The 18681-nt window shown below is 37.6% G+C and overlaps 1 protein-coding gene across 8 annotated transcripts in view; it reads right to left on the reverse strand.

Annotated features, from left to right (window-relative positions):
* Positions 1-895: 895 nt before the first annotated feature.
* PARG (poly(ADP-ribose) glycohydrolase) overlaps positions 896-18681 on the reverse strand; it is a 132781-nt gene continuing 114995 nt past the window's right edge. For 6 of the 8 annotated variants that reach the window (XM_045438030.1, XM_045438034.1, XM_045438033.1 and 3 more), the window contains 2 exons: positions 5299-5427; positions 896-4615 (listed from right to left, as the gene is read on the reverse strand). In XM_045438030.1, the coding sequence (XP_045293986.1) occupies positions 4461-4615; positions 5299-5427 (284 nt within the window). In that variant the 3' untranslated portion in view covers positions 896-4460. The remainder of the gene's footprint in view (positions 4616-5298; positions 5428-18681) is intronic. The other 2 variants (XM_045438032.1, XM_045438031.1) reach the window with 2 other exon arrangements.

An 18681-nucleotide genomic window follows, 5' to 3' on the forward strand; every position in this document is an offset into this window, starting at 1 on the left:
TGTGGAGTTTTAGATCACTTCCCCTTTGTGTGTCAGCTTAGATCTGAGTGCAGAGGGCAAGTCATTCATCTTTGCACCCTGAGCAGAAACTTCAGTGGATACTCACAGAAGACACCTGTGTCTATGAATATGTGAATGGATGGAAGGACAGTGGTCCTCAGAACCCTCAAGACATCTTCCCAGACCCTGATTTGAGCTCTTTTAGAAGATGGGAATTAGGAAAAGGGAATGTACACCAGGAAACATTACCTTAGGAACCTGGAAGGGATGAAAAACTAATGCAGCCAGAATTCTCTTTACCTTTGGAAAGTTCCTCATGCCAGTGACTAACTCTACATTCTTAACACCTAATGTGGAATAACAAATCTATACGTAAAAATTTTCACCAAATGCCCAAGACACACTCTACAATTTTAAGAGACTCTTCTTTTTTTTAGTGTTTATTTATTTTTGGGAAGAGAGCCACAGAGAGAGTGAGTGCAAGCGGGGGAGGGGCAGAAAGAGAGGGGAACAGAGGATCTAAAGCAGGCTCCACGCTGACAGTAGAGAGACCAATGTGGGACTCGAACTCACAAACTGTGAGATCATGACCTGAGCCAAGGTCATATACTCAACTGACTGAGCCACCCAGGTGCCCCCAATTTTAAGAGATTCTTAATAATAGAGAACAAACTGAGGGTTGATGGAAGGAGGTGGGAGGGGATGGGCTAGATGGGTATTAAAGAGGGTATTTGTGATGAGCACTGGGTGTTGTATGGAAGTGATGAATCACTGAATTCTACTCCTAAAACCAATATTGCACTGTATGCGAACTAAAATTTAAATAAAAAAATAAGAGCATGTACATGAACATCTTAAATGTAGCATAATTATTTGAGAAAAAAGAGGTAGTAACAAGGGGGTCAGAATTTCTTTATTCTCATCCTACAAAAATCATGTAAACAATAGCACAGAGCTCTCCTTATTCCCAAGTTCAAAATCATCATTACATGGTAACCCTATATTTAAAATAAACAGGAAAAATAAAACCAGTTATCAGGCAAACACAGCAGTTTTGGATGTCTTGTATGGGAAACTTTCTCCTTTGGAGGTTCAGTAGATCTGTGTGGGAATCTGATGATGGGGACAAAGGACACTCTGTCACAGGCACAGAGAACAGCGGTGGCTCAGTGGATTTTAGTAGTTTGTTCCAATAAGTATTCATTCGGACCCCCTTCCAGCCCCCAAACAAGAACAGGATTATATATTTGAACTCAAGTGCCAGCAATGGCTGGTCTTTCCCTTACCTCCAAAAACAACGGATTGGAGCAGATCCACAAGCCTGAAAGAAGAAAGTACAGGACTTCTAAACTTTACTTATCATTAAAGCAGACATACTAGGATTCAGGTTTTCCTTACATCAGAAAAAAGCCATAAACATGCAGCCACAAAGATTGGAAAAGACCAAAAAAACAAAACAAAACAAAAAGACAAAACAAAATAAAAAACAACCAAAAAAAAAAAAACAAAAACAAAAACAAAAACAGGCGAGAATCTATACAACTGCTTCTCTTCCTGTTGAAGTTTTTAAGAATGCAACCCAGCTAACTTTTGCTCCATCATATTATTGCACTGGGACAGCTTAATCAGTATTTGGTTTCCAAAGCAATAAATATTGGTTAAACACCTGGCAAGGCAATCATGAAGCCTGGTTAGATCTCCTTTCAATCTCCCCTTGAGTACCAATTTGGGTCTGCCTGCCCTTAATGTCACTTCAACCAGCAAGAAAAGAAATAATTCTCTCAGAGATATTTTAATGCACCCCACTGATAACGTCATTCATTATGAAGAATAACTTATAGTAGGAACTTGGTAGAGAACAACAGTGTCAGAGCCTTTGCTCGGTCAGGTCTCTGCCAGAGATGATAGAGTAAGTTTCCTTTCACAAAGAGCTTCTGGAGGTTGAGATGATGGTATTCCCTAACCTCTGGGCATCTGTTAGTCCATTGGAAAAATGGGCTAAAATATGCAAAGCAACTAGCACAGTATGTTATTACATACAGTAATACATACAGGAGGTGCTCCATAAATGTTTCCTGGTCAACTATAAAGACTGAAATTTATTGAGTACCAACTATGTGCCAGACCCCATGAACACTTCTTTATATACACTATTCCCTAATAAGTGCTAATAGCCCATTTTCTAGATGAGTTAAATAAGGCTCAAATATTAAGTTTATTTAGAGAATTAGCAAGATACATGGCTAACACTGGAACCTAGTTTGTCTGATTTAAAATCTCAAATTTTTTCCATGACTCCGCATTGCTTCCTTAAACTGTTACTTCATTTCAGTGAGCTAGACAGAAAGTGTAAAGCAAGTGAGCTATATTAACAACATAAGAATTCTAAACTAAAAATACCATTTCATGCCTCAATAGATGAAAGGGAAGGTAAACAACATGAAGGAAACAATAAGTCCCTAATGAAAGAGAATAAAAAGGTGCAGTTAAATGTCTTAGAACAGACACACGTTAATTAGAAGTCTGATTTTTTCTCTCTTTTTATAGAGGGCATTCCTCCTGCCTCAAAAAATGGACATTAGTTCTCTTTACGTTCCCTTTGATTAAACTGTCCCAATCCCCGAATGTACTGGGACAGAGTGGGCAGGTCTTCTTCTTTGAAGGCCCTCAAAAGAGTGAGGCACTCAGGCAGATGGCCAAGTCACTAAGCCCGTTCATCAATAAGAGTTGAGTCTTAGAGTCTATGTTCTGGAATATTAGGCTGGGTGGTCTTACCTGGATTTAATGATTTCTCTACCACATGAACCATCCTATACTGCTCCTGTATTGTTTTAAAGAACTGTTCACTTAGTCTTGGAGCTGGGTAAGAGGAAAATGATATGGAGACAGAAAAAAGAAATGAAATATAACTATGAATGCTTAAACAAAGCTCAGAATGGGTTGGGAAGGAAAGAGAAGACTTTAGCATCAGTAGAAATAAAGCCAGACACCTTGGATTTAGGGAGATGTTTAAAAATCTTAGTACTATGGTAAAGAACTTCATTAATGACAAGTGGCTGCTGTCAGGTGCCAAATTCCGAATAAAAAGAGTTGCAGACATTGGCCACAGCCCCATATTTTCCTGCCAATACTGACACCAGGAGTTTGGACCATCCACCAAAATTCCTTACTACTAGGATTGGACCTCCAATAGCGTTTTCCGACAGTTGACTATAAACTAGAACTTCAACAGTAATAGGTTAGAACTATTTTAGAAATATGAATAAGTGCTTTGTGATTAAACTCTACTCTCAAAACAGAATCAACTTTTATTGAAACCTCTGAAAGACATTCTTATTTGTTTGCCACCAGCTTTAAATGGATACAACTGTAAATAAATGATTTTAAACAGAGCCCCTGATAAAGCCTAAACCTAATCATTTCCTATAATTCCAGTTTTATTTGGGTGTTATGTGCTTGCAAACAGACACACTTAAAGAACATATATTTATATACATATAAAATATAGATGATATGGGAGTTTCTGACAAATGATTTGTTAATGAAAATTTATTAACTATGTAATCATTGAATACCAGAGAAACTTTAATATATACAAATCGTGTGAGTTCTCAGTTCCTAAACTTTGGTTATATGAATATGCCTCAAGCACCAGAGAACAAACAATAATTCTAATTTGAAAAGAAAAAAAATCCCAAGAAACAAAAAAAGCCTTCAACTCCCTTTGTTCTTTTCTTTTTAAAACGCCATTTGGGGAAACTCTTTTATTCTACATTTCCTTCCATCTTGGTCAGTTTCCAAAAAACAGTATTAATAAAAATTGAACAGGGAAAAAAGTATAGACAAACCATTTTAGATAAAGGTGATGTCTCAAAAGAACTATATCTGGAAATTATTCTGTCTTAAATACAAAATCGTTTTGACCTAGGAGATTTACATTATGTAACATGTATAAAAAAATCCTCAACTCTTAATTTTCAAAATTCAAAAACTCAGGCAACACAATCTTAACAAGAGTTGGGGGTGAAAGGCTTACAGGGAGATCTTTAGCAAACCCAGTTAAAAAAGTTCTTGGTTTTCAACTTCTTCCCTGGCATCTGCTAGCTGCAGAGGCAATGTGCATAATATATAGGCATCAAAAGAGACCTGATGGACTGAGCACAACCCTTCATGGGATTTCACAGGAAATCTGATGGGCAAAAGAAAGAAAAGCTGAAGAATGAAGACTGAAATAGAAAAAAATGGAAACAAAATATATCTAAGCATACGTAAGTTAGGATGGAGGGGGCTTACATGTACAAACTGACAACTGCGTATGTGTGGAAGGGACTGCATCCTTGCCCACAAACTGGATTATATACACATTTATATTAAATTAAGTCAGTTCGTATATTACACCTGACAATTCAAACAGGATGTTTCTGGTGAGAGGTGGAAGGAGGTTCTATTTACTCAGTTCCTCAGGCCCCAGTCCTCTGTCCTGGCTGGCTGGTGGTCTCTGTACAGGACTCCACAGCATGGTATATGAATGGATAAAGCTTGATGTCTGGTCCGGGGGTCGAACAGTTTCTGCATTCTTCGTTGTAATACCGTAGCAAGAGCTTATACACTTCTCCTGGAAAGTAAAGGCCAGACCAAAACCCCATTAAGGTACAAAGATGGATAAAACTACTAAAGAGCACTCTAGTTTTCTCTTAATCTAAAAAACATATGCTCATTTTTGGCTTTTGAAAATAGAGTATGAATTTCATATGCCTGGAAGGCTTTCCTGATATAAAGTTAAAAAGAACAACAACACATAAGTACCTTAAAGAAACTACTTATTAGTTCATGATTACAACAGGCTATACATGGTATAGGTATATGTGGTATTTGGCCACTTATCATTTTGGGAGTTTGTGGCAACTTTACTTCTACATTCAGCTCCCAGGGTAGCAAGGCCTTTCAGGTCCAGCTGAAATACAGAAATGAGCATGCTGTTATGTCTGATAAATATGACTCAGAGTGAGACCTCTTAGACCTAGACTTACCTTCCTACAGTATCCCTCTTTTAGTTTTCTATATGCATAAAAGTAAAAATGGATACTAAGCACCGGTTTCTTGGCCTTATTTTAATAAGCTGACATACTCATTCAAGGTTGCAGATGAAACTTTGCCAGAAAAGGATTCTGCAGACGTTGCCCATCTAAGACTTTGTCTGCCTTTCTCAAAGTCATACTTTTATTTTTTCTTATCTACTTATCCAGGATGGTGGACAATCTATCTAGACACCAAGTGTCAAGACTATCTCCTACTTACCAACGGTTAGTTTCCTTTCAGTAAGGAAAGTGTGCATGTTGTAAATGTCTCTCATCAATTCTGAGTCCCCAAAGGTGAAATAAACCACATCTCGCTCAGCTACAGCAGCTGCCATTATCTGTATTAAGGCTGTAGCAAAGAGAAAAAAACACAGCTATGTTATGACATTTTCCACCAAGACACATTTAGTTCTTTCAACCAGCCAAATTATAGCTAGTGTCCCATAGCTTTATCCTGAATTAAAGATTTATAAACCTAATATAATATACACATTATTAGAAATGGCAAATACATATGGGTATATATCATCTATCATGTGACTTTTCAGATATGCTGCTGAGAATATCATGAAGCCACAGAATTCCCACACAAGCACCTTTGTGGGGAAATAAATAAGGGAAGGTGCATCTAAGGCAGCACAATCAAGGCACTAAGTTGGTTGTATTTTTTTTTTCTTCTTATGTTAATCTGGAACTAAACTTTTTGTTTGCTTGCTTGATTTATTTTGTCTTATTACATAGTCACCAGTCTTTTGTATCAGATGAGTCTCTGTGAATTTTCCTGACCAATGCACTTGGGAGGTTCTAATGCTCTCATTAACCCTATAGCAAGCATTCTCAAAATGGGTTAGAGAGCACACCCTCATCCCTCCTGCACTCCCAATTACTACAGCAGAGAGGGAATGTTACTGAAAACATTGAACAGTAACTCTAGTTACTGCTGGAATGGGACATTCATTGAGAACCACTGTCCCCAGGAATCAGAGTTATAAATCACTGAGCCTGAAATATATTCCTAAAAATTAATTTCCTTTATTACCTTAATCTCAATAGACAAAACTTATTTTATTTTTCATTTAAAAAATTTTGAAGACTTTACTAATTTTAATTCCAGTATATTTAACAGATAGCATACAATATAGTGATTCATCAGTTCCATATATTATTCACTGTTCATCAAGATAAGTGTACTCTTGGGGCACCTGGGTGACTCAGTTAAGCGTCCAACTCTCTTTTTAAAAAAATTTTTTAATGTTTATTTTAGAGACAGAGAGAGAGCGAGCAGAGAGGAGAGGGAGACACAGAATCTGAAACAGGCTCCAGGCTGAGCTGTCAGCACAGCTGAGCCACCCAGGCACCCCTAATCATCCAACTCTTCATATTAACTCAGGTTGTAATCTTGTGGTTATGAAATCAAGCCCCGCATTGGGATCCACTCTGAACTTGGGAGTCTGCTCGGGACTCTCTCTCTCCCATTCCCTCTACCTGTCCCTGACTCACACTTTCTCTCAAAATAAACAAACTTTTGAAAAAAAAGAGGGGAGCCTGGGTGGCTCAGTCAGTTAAGTGTCCACCTCTTGATTTCGGCTCAATTCATGATCTCACAGTTTGTGAGACTGAGCCCCACATCAGGCTCTGTGCTGACAGCGGCATAGCCTGCTTGGGATTCTCTCTCTCTTAAAATAAATAAACTTAAAAAAAGAAAGATAACTGTACTCTTAATCCCCTTCACCTATCTCACCCAACGTCCTCCCACTACCCCTCTGATAACAATCAGTTTATCCTCTATAATTAAGAGTCTGTTTTTTGGTTTGTCTCTTTTTTCCTCTTTGTTTTATTTCTTAAATTCCACATAAGAGTGAAATTATATGATATCTGTCTTTCTTGACTGGCTTATTTTGCTTAGCATTATACTCTATAGATCTAACCATGTTGCTGCAAATGGCAACATTTCATTCTTTTTTTTTAATGGCTGAATAATATTATAAATATGTACATACATACATATACATATACATCTTCTTTACCTAGGATACTTGGGCTGTTTCCATAGTTCGGCTATTATAAATAATGCTGCAAAAAACATAGGGATGCATATATACCTTTGAATTAGTGCTTCCGTATTTTTTGGGTAAATAACCAGTACTGTAATCACTGGATCATAAGGTAGTTCTATTTTTAATTTTTTGAGGAACCTCCATACTGTCTTCCACAGTGCCCATACTAGTTTGCATTCCCACCAACAGTGCATGAGGGTTCCTTTTCCTCCACATTTTCACCAACACTTGTTTGTTATTTATTTTAGCTGTTCAGACAGATGTGAGGTGATATCTCACTGTGGTTTTTATTTGTGTTTCCCTGATGACGGGTAATGTTGAGCATCTTTTTATGTGTCTTTTGGCCATCTGAAGGTCTTTGGAGAAACGTCAATAGACAAAATGTATTTTAAATAACAGTAAAACTGAATATAGGTATAATAAATGCTTTTCACTAGTTACATATTTTTTCCTTCATAAAAGGGGAGATGGGAATCAAACTAAAACATTTTGGAAAACAACTTCTGTAGTTTTGATTTTTGAGAGTATGTTAAAATTCTTATATTCAAAAAAAAATTAAAATAGGAATGGGAATGGAAAGGAGCCTATAACTGTAAACAAACAAAAACAAATTAGCCTAATTTTATTTCAAAAGAATAACATAACTTCACTGAAGGGAAGAGAAAAAGGAAAGGATGGAAAAAAGAAATAACTAATCCAAGTAACTTATGAACATAATATATGACTAATATACTGTCAGTCTTGGGCAAGAAGAAAAGAATTACAAACAAATCCCAATTCTTTTTACTAGGTTTGCTTACCATAGTAGTTCAAGCAAAACAATTTTGAAACTAGTTTTGAATATATTACAGGATTGAGCAAATGAGTAAATGTGTTGATAGTGTTGGGAGCTGGGGTCCTTACCATGACAGAGGGGACACACAGACATGGAATATGGGAAGACAAAAGTAACTGTGGAGATGGAATGAAACAGAAGGCACTACTGTGTACTCACAGACTTGTAAAATACATATATTTGTGTGTGTGTGTGTGTGTGTGTGTGTGTGCATTCTTAGCCTTGTCTGCTAAAATGCTTTAAAAGAAGACACCCCAGCAGCAATGAGCACATCTAGTGCCCAGATATTGATCTCTAATACCATTCCCCTTTAATTTTTTTAATATTTATTTTTATTTTTGAGAGAGAGAGAGAGAGCGAGCACGCATGACTTGGGGGGGTGGATCAGAGACAGAGAGGAAGACACAGAATCTGACACAGACTCCACGTTCTGAGCTGTCAGCACAGAGCCGGATGCAGTGCTTGAAATTATGAACCACAAGATCATGACCTGAGCTGAAGTTGGATGCTTAACAGACTGAGCCAGCCAGGCACCCCTTTAAAAGAAGACAGCCCAGCAGCATTGAGCACATCTAGTGCCCAGATCTTTGTCTCTAATACCATTCCCCCTTTAAAGGAGCTGGATTCCTCAGGGAAATGCCTGATTCCATGGTTAGGACAGGATAGGTACAAGATAAGCCCAGGATATTTTGTTGTACCAGAAAGTAAAGAAAGTGACCAGGATACAGGAGTCAGTTTGAAGGAGTTCCCACCAGCCAAATCTGGACAAGCTAGGCACCAAAATATTAAGTATAGTAAATAAATTGCAAACCACTGAAAAAGTATGAATTCTTGAGTCCACATATAATAAATAGATAATATATAATAAATAAATGGAGAAAAAGAATGAGGGGCTCTTGCTCACTGGAGAACGTCAAAGATTAAATGGTAAGCATGGAGGAAGTGATAGCACAGGATAATCCTCCTTTGCAACCATCATGGTAAAGATTGAATCAGGCAAAAATCAGTAAAGAATACCAAATCTAATGGAAATTTTGTCTTAAAGCATCTTCCCACAAATTGCTTATTAGCTACAAGGGAGAGGAAAAAACTCAGTATCTGTACAGTGGAGAAATCAGACAACACCTTGACTGGGTAATCAAAAATAGCATCACCAATGGGGTCAGATGGCCATCAGGTGCCTCTATCACCTATGCAGTGCTCTGACTGAGAATGTATAACCTCAACCTAATTATAAGGAAACAGCAAACTCTTTATTTTTTATTCTTTAATTCTTTTATTCTTTAAATATGTCAATGTCATAAAAGACAAAGAAAGGCTGTAGAAATACTCCAAATTCAAAAAGAGTCTAAAAGACATGACAACTGAAGGCAATACCTGACCCTGGACCCTGTATTGGAGGGCAAGAAGGATATAAAGGGTTTTTATGAGGGCACCTGACAGAATTGTAACATAGATGACAGAGTAGATAAAAATATTCTATCAATGTTCATTTATGAGTTTAATAACTGTAATGTGTTTATATAAGAAAATATTTTGGGGCGCCTGGGTGGCGCAGTCAGTTAAGCGTCCGACTTCAGCCAGGTCACGATCTCGCGGTCCGTGAGTTTGAGCCCCGCGTCAGGCTCTGGGCTGATGGCTCAGAGCCTGGAGCCTGTTTCCGATTCTGTGTCTCCCTCTCTCTCTGCCCCTCCCCCGTTCATGCTCTGTCTCTCTCTGTCCCAAAAATAAATAAAAAAAATGTTGAAAAAAAAAATTTTAAAAAAAGAAAATATTTTATTCTGAGGAAACACACACTGAAGAATTTAGGAAAAGGAGCATAAAGTACATAAATAACTTAAGCGCAAATGGTTAAGAAAAATTATGCATGTGTTCATATATATAAACGTCCATATATGTACACACACACACACACACATACACACACAGGGGTATTTATTTTTCCTTTCGTAACTTTGTAAATATGAAACTATGTTCAAATAAAAAGTTTTAAGAATTATGTAAGAAGGAAAAATATATTTAAGTTGAACTAGTAAACTTGACATAGTTGAGTATTCCCAAATTTGGGAAAGAATCTAAGACTTTATAATACATGTGAGATTCTAAAACACCAAAGTATTTCCTAATTTCCAAACTAATATTTATTGAGTATCCACAACGTGAGGTACCATTACTAGGCCTCATTAATCTTGGAGTATTGAAAGTAATTAATCTCAAATAGAGATAAGTTTTAATTAAAACTACTCAACCAATTTATGCATATGTTAAAGCTTCGGTACACTCGATTTTAAAAGGTTCCTAATTGGGGCGCCTGGGTGGCGCAGTCGGTTAAGCGTCCGACTTCAGCCAGGTCACGATCTCGCGGTCCGTGAGTTCGAGCCCCGCGTCGGGCTCTGGGCTGACGGCTCAGAGCCTGGAGCCTGTTTCCGATTCTGTGTCTCCCTCTCTCTCTGCCCTTCCCCCGTTCATGCTCTGTCTCTCTCTGTCCCAAAGATGAATAAACGTTGAAAAAAAAAAATTAAAAAAAAAAAAAAAAAGGTTCCTAATTAACCTAAACTACATATAAAAATGGAAAAATGAATTGTCATTTTCCTCTACCATGAAGTACCATGTCTTACCTTCTAGTTTGAATGAAAATTTGGCTTTAAGTATTTCCTATTTAAAAAAAGAGAGAGAGATCCAAAGAAAAACACTTCTAGTCTTATTTTCTCCTTATATACAGAAATACTAGATCACTGGTCATTTGACCCTTAAGAAAATGAAATATGAATAAAAAAACTTTCACAATTTATCTCCCTATAGAATTTATTTAAAAAATGCTGGAGCTAAGCTTGACAGAGCTACCAAAAAAAAAGGCCAGATCATGGGGCGCCTGGGTGGCTCAGTCGGTTGAGCGTCCGACTTCGGCTTAGGTCATGATCTCACAGCTCGTGAGTTTGAGCCCCGTGTCGGGCTCTATGCTGTCAGCTCGGAGCATGGAGCCTGCTTCAGATTCTGTGCCTCCCTCTCTCTCTGCCCCTAACCTACTCACATTCTGTCTCTGTCTCTCTCAAAAATAAACATTAAAAAAAAAAAAAGGCCAGATCTTAATAAGAGAAACCAATTCTCACCACATTTTTGGTTTCACATCCATTTCTATTTGGGTACACACTGCAATCTGAGCATGTGCCAGACAGTTTGGGACTACAGACTGGAGACCTGAGTTCAGTCCTTACCCATCTGCTAGCTATCTAGGATCTATGACTTTGGTCAACTCACTTAACTCCCTTGCCTGCATTTTTCCCAGCTATGCTATGAAGGAGTTAGATCAGATGATCCCTAAAGACTCTTTCAGAGTGTAGAATTCCATAATCCCTGCTATAATTTTTCTCCTTGCACTGGATATTAGACTATAAATACACAAGTGAAATTTTCAGAAATATAATCTTGACTCTATATATCAGTAATCACTAACAAAAGATAATTTTAAACAGAACTGTTTTCAGACCTTATTATGTACAACATCCTCAGGAACTTTGCAAATCTAAATAATTAAGTCTCATGATTTAGGTGAATTCTCTTGCATCACAAGTTAGATGAGAATAAATCACAAATCTAATAGGGTATGTGGACTGATTCCAAGTATGATATAAAAGCATCAAATTCTAACTTCAAGCACAACTAGGTGCCAAAATAATCACTTAAATTAACCTGCAGGGAGCTGGGTTTTAATTTTCTTTTTGGCATCAATGTTAAGCTATGAAGAAAATTCAAATAAATATAAATGACATCAAAAAGCAATTCATAAGGTCCTCTTGCAACAAATGAACCAAACCAAAAATGAATAAAATGATGGATATGCATACCACAGGTGTGGTTTGAGGCCATCAGCATGTAATATTAGTAACAACTGCTACCACCAAGTTCTTAAACATGCTGAGTGGTTCTAGCAGCTTTAAAAAGCACAAACTCAAGACTTACAAGAATTAACTCAGTTAATCCTTACAAAAACTGAATAACGTAAATGTAAGTATTACGTCCATTTTGAAAATAAGGCAATATAGGTATCAAAAGGTTTAAGCAGTTTGTCTAGGGTCACAGACCAAAAAGCAGTGGATCTGAGGGTTGAACCCTGGCAGTCTTGACTCAGACGCACTCCCTCAACCACTACTCTGCAAACCTGTCATGCCAAGTCATTCTGCTCTACTCCAAGCAACATACCATGTGCCAGTCCGAAGAATTTCCTCACGTTGTTTACATTATTTAAATGCATGCTGGCAAATAAACCAAATAGTATAGATTTGAAAGTGTTGCTGATGTTTTTCTAATGAAACCCAAGGTGTTTTTTGTGCTCTCACACCCAGTTACACTGAAAGCTCAAGGCTTTTTGCTCACTCTTCTCAGCCAACTCTTATTCTGTAGTTGGGGTCTTGTTCTCTGGCTACTGTTTTTCATCAACATCACCGGCAACTTCCACCACCCCCCTCACCTGAATATTACTAAAGGCCCCATCGTTGATCCTTCCACCTGCTTTAAATGTACTCTCTCTTCAAGAATTCAACCATCTCTAGACTGGCAAATCCCAAATCCAGATCCAGATTCAGAATTTGTGGCCAATGAAGATTAAACAGCAAGAGTGCAGACACTGGGCTCTAGGGCATCAACCCTGGTTTGTATCCCAACATTGCTGCATGCTATCCTTGTGACATTGAGCTACTTACCTCTCTCTGCCTTGACTATTTCACCTATAAAGATAAAAATAAAGCTTACCTAATACATTGTTATGAGCTAATATATGTAAGGAAAGCACTTAGTATAACAATTTCTGGAACACAGAATGTTTGTAGACATTCTCAACTAACAACAACAACGATACAACAACAACAACATACTGGTTTTTGCGAAAGGCCAAATGTGAATTTTGATTCTGACTCCTACTAGGTCTCTCTTTGGGCTTTTTTACTAGCCTCTTTTTGAACCTTGGTTTCCTTATCTTAAAAATGTGGCTACAAATTGAAGGGTAACCATGCAAACTAAAGGAGAGAATGTAGTCTTTCTTAAACATGGCTGATCATCAGTATCTCCCAGACAGTTAAAATTTCCCAAAGCCATTTCCCAGATCCACTAAGTGGCATCTCTGAGGTGCTGATGACAACCATTCCACTCACTCTAGACACCTTGAATGCATTATCATGTACAAGACCCCATTCTAGACACTGGGCCCACAGAAGAGGACAATGTAGAAGTGTCAAGAAAGGAATATTCTTATTCAAGTGTGTAAGAGCAAAAGGCTGAGAAAGAAATGGAGTGTGTTCTGGCAGAAGGAAGCAAGGTGATAAGAAGCCTGTGGTAAGAAAAACTGAACTGAACTGGCCCATATTTCTATTCTAACCTTCCATTTTTTATTGACAGTCACCTCTTCCCCAGTTCTACAAACAGACCTCCCACAAACCCCAGCCAGAGGGATAGGCTGGGCCAACGATAGCATGGTAGAAAATGATTTCTCAGAACTGTTCAGGTTCCTATCTTTTCTAGATCAATGATTTTTCTGGAGTTTAGCTATCTTGATTCCAAAATAGCAAAACAACCAGTAAACACATTATTTAAGTTTGGTGTCAATGGGATATAAGGTATGAAGGAAAATAAATTTACAAAAAGTTTCTATAATTTCAGAGAAATTTTCATTTAATATAAATAAGCAATAAAAATCAACTGAGGGGCACCTGGGTGGCTTAGTCGGTTAGGCGTCTGACTTCGGCTCAGGTAATGATCTCACGGCTTATGGGTTTGAGCCCTGCATCAGGTTCTGTGCTGATAGCTCGGAGCCTGGAGCCTGCTTCGGATTCTGTGTCTCCCTCTCTCTCTCTGCCTCTCCCCAGCTTGTGTTCTCTCTCTCTCAATAATAAATAAACTTAAAAAAATAAAAAAAAATCAATTGAAAAACTTCTGAATCTCACTGGGCATGTGTCCAGTGTTTACTGACTTGCTGACTACAATGATTTGGTTTAAGAGATAGGAAAGTGATCTAAGTTGGCCCAATTTTTAAATGGAGGAGTTCTCCTTTCCACTAGGGTCACTCAGTTGCAGTACTGTAAACCTGGAACTGTTTGGTCTTCAGCTCCTCCCATGGAGAGATAACCAATGGAAATAGAAGAGAATGAAGCTATCATCTTCAGAGAAGCAGGCATTGGAGAAACCAACACACAAGAGGAAGTGTCTGATCCTAGGATCCAGTAATCCCTGAGGCCAAATCTACCCAGTCTTTCTCTGCCATATCAGTAGACAGTGGCCATTCAGGCTTAAGTGATTAGGTAGATTAGCGTTATCTTAAAACTAAAGAATCCTAATACAGAACTTGGTTGCAGTGTTGGCAGTTGGGTATAGGTAGGACAGGAAGGAGGATCTTTGTGGAATAGTTAACACTAGAGTGCTGTCTTTTTTTTTTTTTTTTTAATGTTTATTTATTTTTGAGAGAGACGGAGACAGAATGCGAGTAGGGAAGGGGCAGAGAGAGAGGGAGACACAGAATCTGAAGCAGGCTCCAGGCTCCAAGCTGTCAGCCCAGACCCTGATGCAGGGCTTGAACCCACGAACCTCGAGATCATGACCTGAGCCGAAGTTGGACACTTAACCGACTGAGCCACTCAAGCACCCCTAGAGTGCAGTCTTAAAGGAATACAGGGAATTAGGCAGATGCTGATAGGCAATTTCAGAAGAATGTGCAAAACCCTAGATTAATGAAAGGCATACAGGGTTGTTGAATAAATTTGTTAAAGATAAATTCCTTGAGCATATTTTATTTGCAAATCACTTTTAGGTAGCGAAGGTAGGGAATGGGTATAGAAAAGAAAATACACAGGAGTACAACATCAAGATACCTTTAATTACAGTAAACTAGCAAAGGCATAATTTTCTCAAGTCAGGTAACACAGTATGGAGAGATATAAAAAATAAACATTGAAGGAAATGGAAGGAGGAATTGACAAAAATATAACAGAACTTTAGAGTACCACTCAATACCTTCACAAAGCAAGCAGACAAAATTAGAGGGATACAGGGTCTGAGCTAATAAGTATAGAATCTCATAGACATAGAATAAGTTCTACATCATTCAGAGATATCTTTTCATGTACCAATATAGCATCTACAACAACTGTTATGCCACCAAGAGTAGCTCCAAAAAAAAAAAAAATTAAAAAATAATAGGTAAAAGAGGGGAGCCTGGGTGGCTCAGTTAGTTAAGCATCCAACTTCAGCTCACGTTATAATCTCACAGTTCGTGGGTTCAAGCCCTACATCAGGCTCTGTGCTGACAGCTAGGGGCCGGGAGCCTGCTTTGGATTCTGTGTCTTCCTCTCTCTCTGCCCCTCCCCCAACTCATGCTCCGTCTCTCTCTCTCAAAAATAAATTAAAAAAAAAAAAAAAAAAAAGAGGTAAAGAAACCATTTTATTTTTAAACCAACCATTTCAAAATGGTTTTATATTATCTCCTAAAAATCTCATGGATATCTGGTGGTACCCTCAGAGCAGAAGCCCACCTCAGTCTCTAACTGAGATGGGATGAAAAAAGTCACAAAAAGAAGCTACTTCTAACAATGAAAAAATGCCAAGTAACCTACAGAATCTTACACTCTTCCTGAGTCTACTAGAGAGCTGTGTTGTTGCAAGGCAATCAAAGTATGACAACCCCCTCCAAGAAGATACAAAACAAACTATGATCTTTGAAAGAGCACAGGAGACAGAGGTAAGCACCATACAAATGGGTAAGAATAAAACAACTAAAACTTTAACATAAAATTTAAAAGCCAAGTGTAGACTGGGGGGTTACTTTGGAATAATCAGGAGCCCAAGAAATAGAGAGTTCACACTCACTCAAAAGCTCTTTTTCATAGGCTTCCACAGGGTGCTCAGAAAGATGAAGGGCCAGGAGGAGGACAGAGAGAGCCCACATGGTAGCACAGGCACGCAGGAGATGACTGGCTGCTGGTGGGCGACAGGCACCAAACCCCTCGCTCTTCCCCATGTCCCTTCTTTTCTACCCTCTAGTTCTAGGGACATGGGCTGCTTTGGGGCAGAAAGTTGTTAGTAAATGTCTGTTGAGTGAATGAATATATGAAAAATATTATCTTAACAGTTGTCAGCAGAATGTATAATGAAAACAGTTCAAAATTAAATTGTTGTAAATTGCAATCCTCCTGTATAGTTAGGCAGAAAGCATATTAACAAATATTTAGTCTTATTGCTAATAAAAGAAATAGAAGTTTAAGGATCTGCATATGCCCATGTTTGCTCTCCATGGTTTTTTTTAAAAGCTATCCTTCCTTCCTTCTTTCTCTATTAAGGTAGGGATAAGCATCTGATGGTTCAAAGAGTCTTCCTGAAAGGTTTGGTAAGACCTAGGGACAGATAAAGATGGCCAGTCAAGAAAAAGTTAATATTGGCTGTGTCTTTATCTGCTCTCAAAGGGTTTTAGCTTTCCAACTTTTCCAACCTTGTATCATCTCTCAATACTCTCAAGTGGACCATAGCTTCTTGATTCCTTTCTATGCACCTGCTCTACCTCCCTAATACCAGGTCATTAGCAAACATCTCTTTATTGGTACTCTCTTCTTTTGGAGATTCATCTAGGATTTAAATGCCCGCTTTGCCCGTGTCTACTATGTGACTGATGAGAAAGTGAGCTTATAAAAGAGGAGTTTATAGTGTCTTGATGGCTGTTTTTCTTAACTGAGATATAACTTCCATATAAAATTATGTAAGTTTTCAAATATACACTATGATGATTTGGTATTTGTACATATTAAGAAATGATTATCACAATAAGTATAGTTAACACCCATTACCACACAGTTACAAGATTATTTTTACTTGTGATGAGAACTTTCAACATCTACTCTTTAAGCAATTTTCCAATATGCAATACAGTTATTACTAATTATAGTCACAATGTTATACATTATATCCCCATGATTTATTCATTTTATAACTGGATGTTTGTACATTCTAATCCCTTTCACCCATTTCACCCACCCCCATACCCCACCTCTGGAAACCACCAATCTGTTCTCTGTATCTATGAGCTAGGTGTTTTGTTTTTGTTTTTAATATTCCACATAAAAGTGAGATATACACTATTTGCCTTTTTCTCTCTCACTTATTTCACTTAACATAAAAATGCCTTCAAGGTCTATCCATGTCGTCAGAAAATTTTTTAGTAAGACTTTTTGTTACAGAAACAATATAAGCTTAAAACAGAAAAGTACGAATTAAAAAAAAAAATCTGTATCACTCACCTAGATACAACCATAGCTAATCTTTGCACATAAACAGACGAACACAGAGAATCTCAAATTTGTGATATTTTATATTTATCATTTGATTTTCAGAATTGTTTATAATACATATACTATGTATTTCCCCCATTCGGCAGTATTCTAAAAACATACTTCCATGTCAGCACTTGTATTTCTGCAATAGTTCTAATGTCTACATAATATTTCGTTACATAGATGTACCACAGTATCTTTCTTTTCAAAATCAGTTTCAGTAAACAATTCCCCACTAAAGGATAAATAACTACTTCTAATTTTTATGATTATTCAAGTGAATGAAGGAGAGGGAATTGTCAAAAGGTCACTGTTAAGTTTAAATCTCAATAACTGGGAAAATGAACTACATAATGAAACTCTTTGAATACTATGCTTGGTACTCACCAAGGGGAAACAAAACTGTAATCGGAGAAAAATATTTTTATGCCACAAAGAAAAGAAAGGAAAGGAAGACATTTATACAGCTTCTCAAATTGTCCATCACAAATGACCAAAGCTTATGGCAGACCTGGTTTTTTGGATTGATGATACAAATCTACTCATTCATTTTACTTCACAGAAAAACAGCAAAATCGTCTGCCATAAGATCAATAAGCCCAGAATGAAAAACAGGTTTCCTCAAATTGAGGATGATAAATAATTTCATAAAACCTAAAAATTCTTTCTTCTATAGATTTTCAAAACACTGAAAATAATAACATGCAGGTTTTGTTTCTGATTATGAAAAAAATGTGGGTGAAAGCCTTTAGAATGAAGGAAAAGATTTCTCTAAGCATGCCACAAATATGTAAACACATAAAAATTAAGTCCACGTGACAACAATCCAACAGGCTGAAATAAATGAAAAAATACCTGCAACATAATATAACAGTTCATGATATTTCTTTTTTTTTTTTTTTTTTTTTAAATTTTTTTTTAACGTTTATTTATTTTTGAGACAGAGAGAGACAGAGCATGAACGGGGGAGGGGCAGAGAGAGAGGGAGACACAGAACTGGAAGCAGGCTCCAGGCTCCGAGCCATCAGCCCAGAGCCCGACGCGGGGCTCGAACTCACGGACTGTGAGATCGTGACCTGAGCCGAAGTCGGACGCTCAACCGACTGAGCCACCCAGGCGCCCCTATTTCTTTTTTTTTTAATTTTATTTTTAAGTAATCTCTACACCCAAAATGGGGCTCAAACTCATGACCCCAAGGATCAAGAGTCCCATGCTCTTCTGACTGAACCAGCCAGATGCCCCAATATTTCCTAATATACAAAGAGTTATTACTATCCATTGAAAAGTCAAAACTATTTCCAAAGAGCTAAATGGGCAGAAGAGTGAAAAAAACAATTCACAAAGCAAATCAAAATGGCCAATAAACATATAAAAACTGTTGAACCTCAGAGAAATTTTAAAAATTG

This window comes from Leopardus geoffroyi, chromosome D2 (genome assembly GCF_018350155.1).
Source record: "Leopardus geoffroyi isolate Oge1 chromosome D2, O.geoffroyi_Oge1_pat1.0, whole genome shotgun sequence".
Taxonomy (NCBI): domain Eukaryota; kingdom Metazoa; phylum Chordata; class Mammalia; order Carnivora; family Felidae; genus Leopardus; species Leopardus geoffroyi.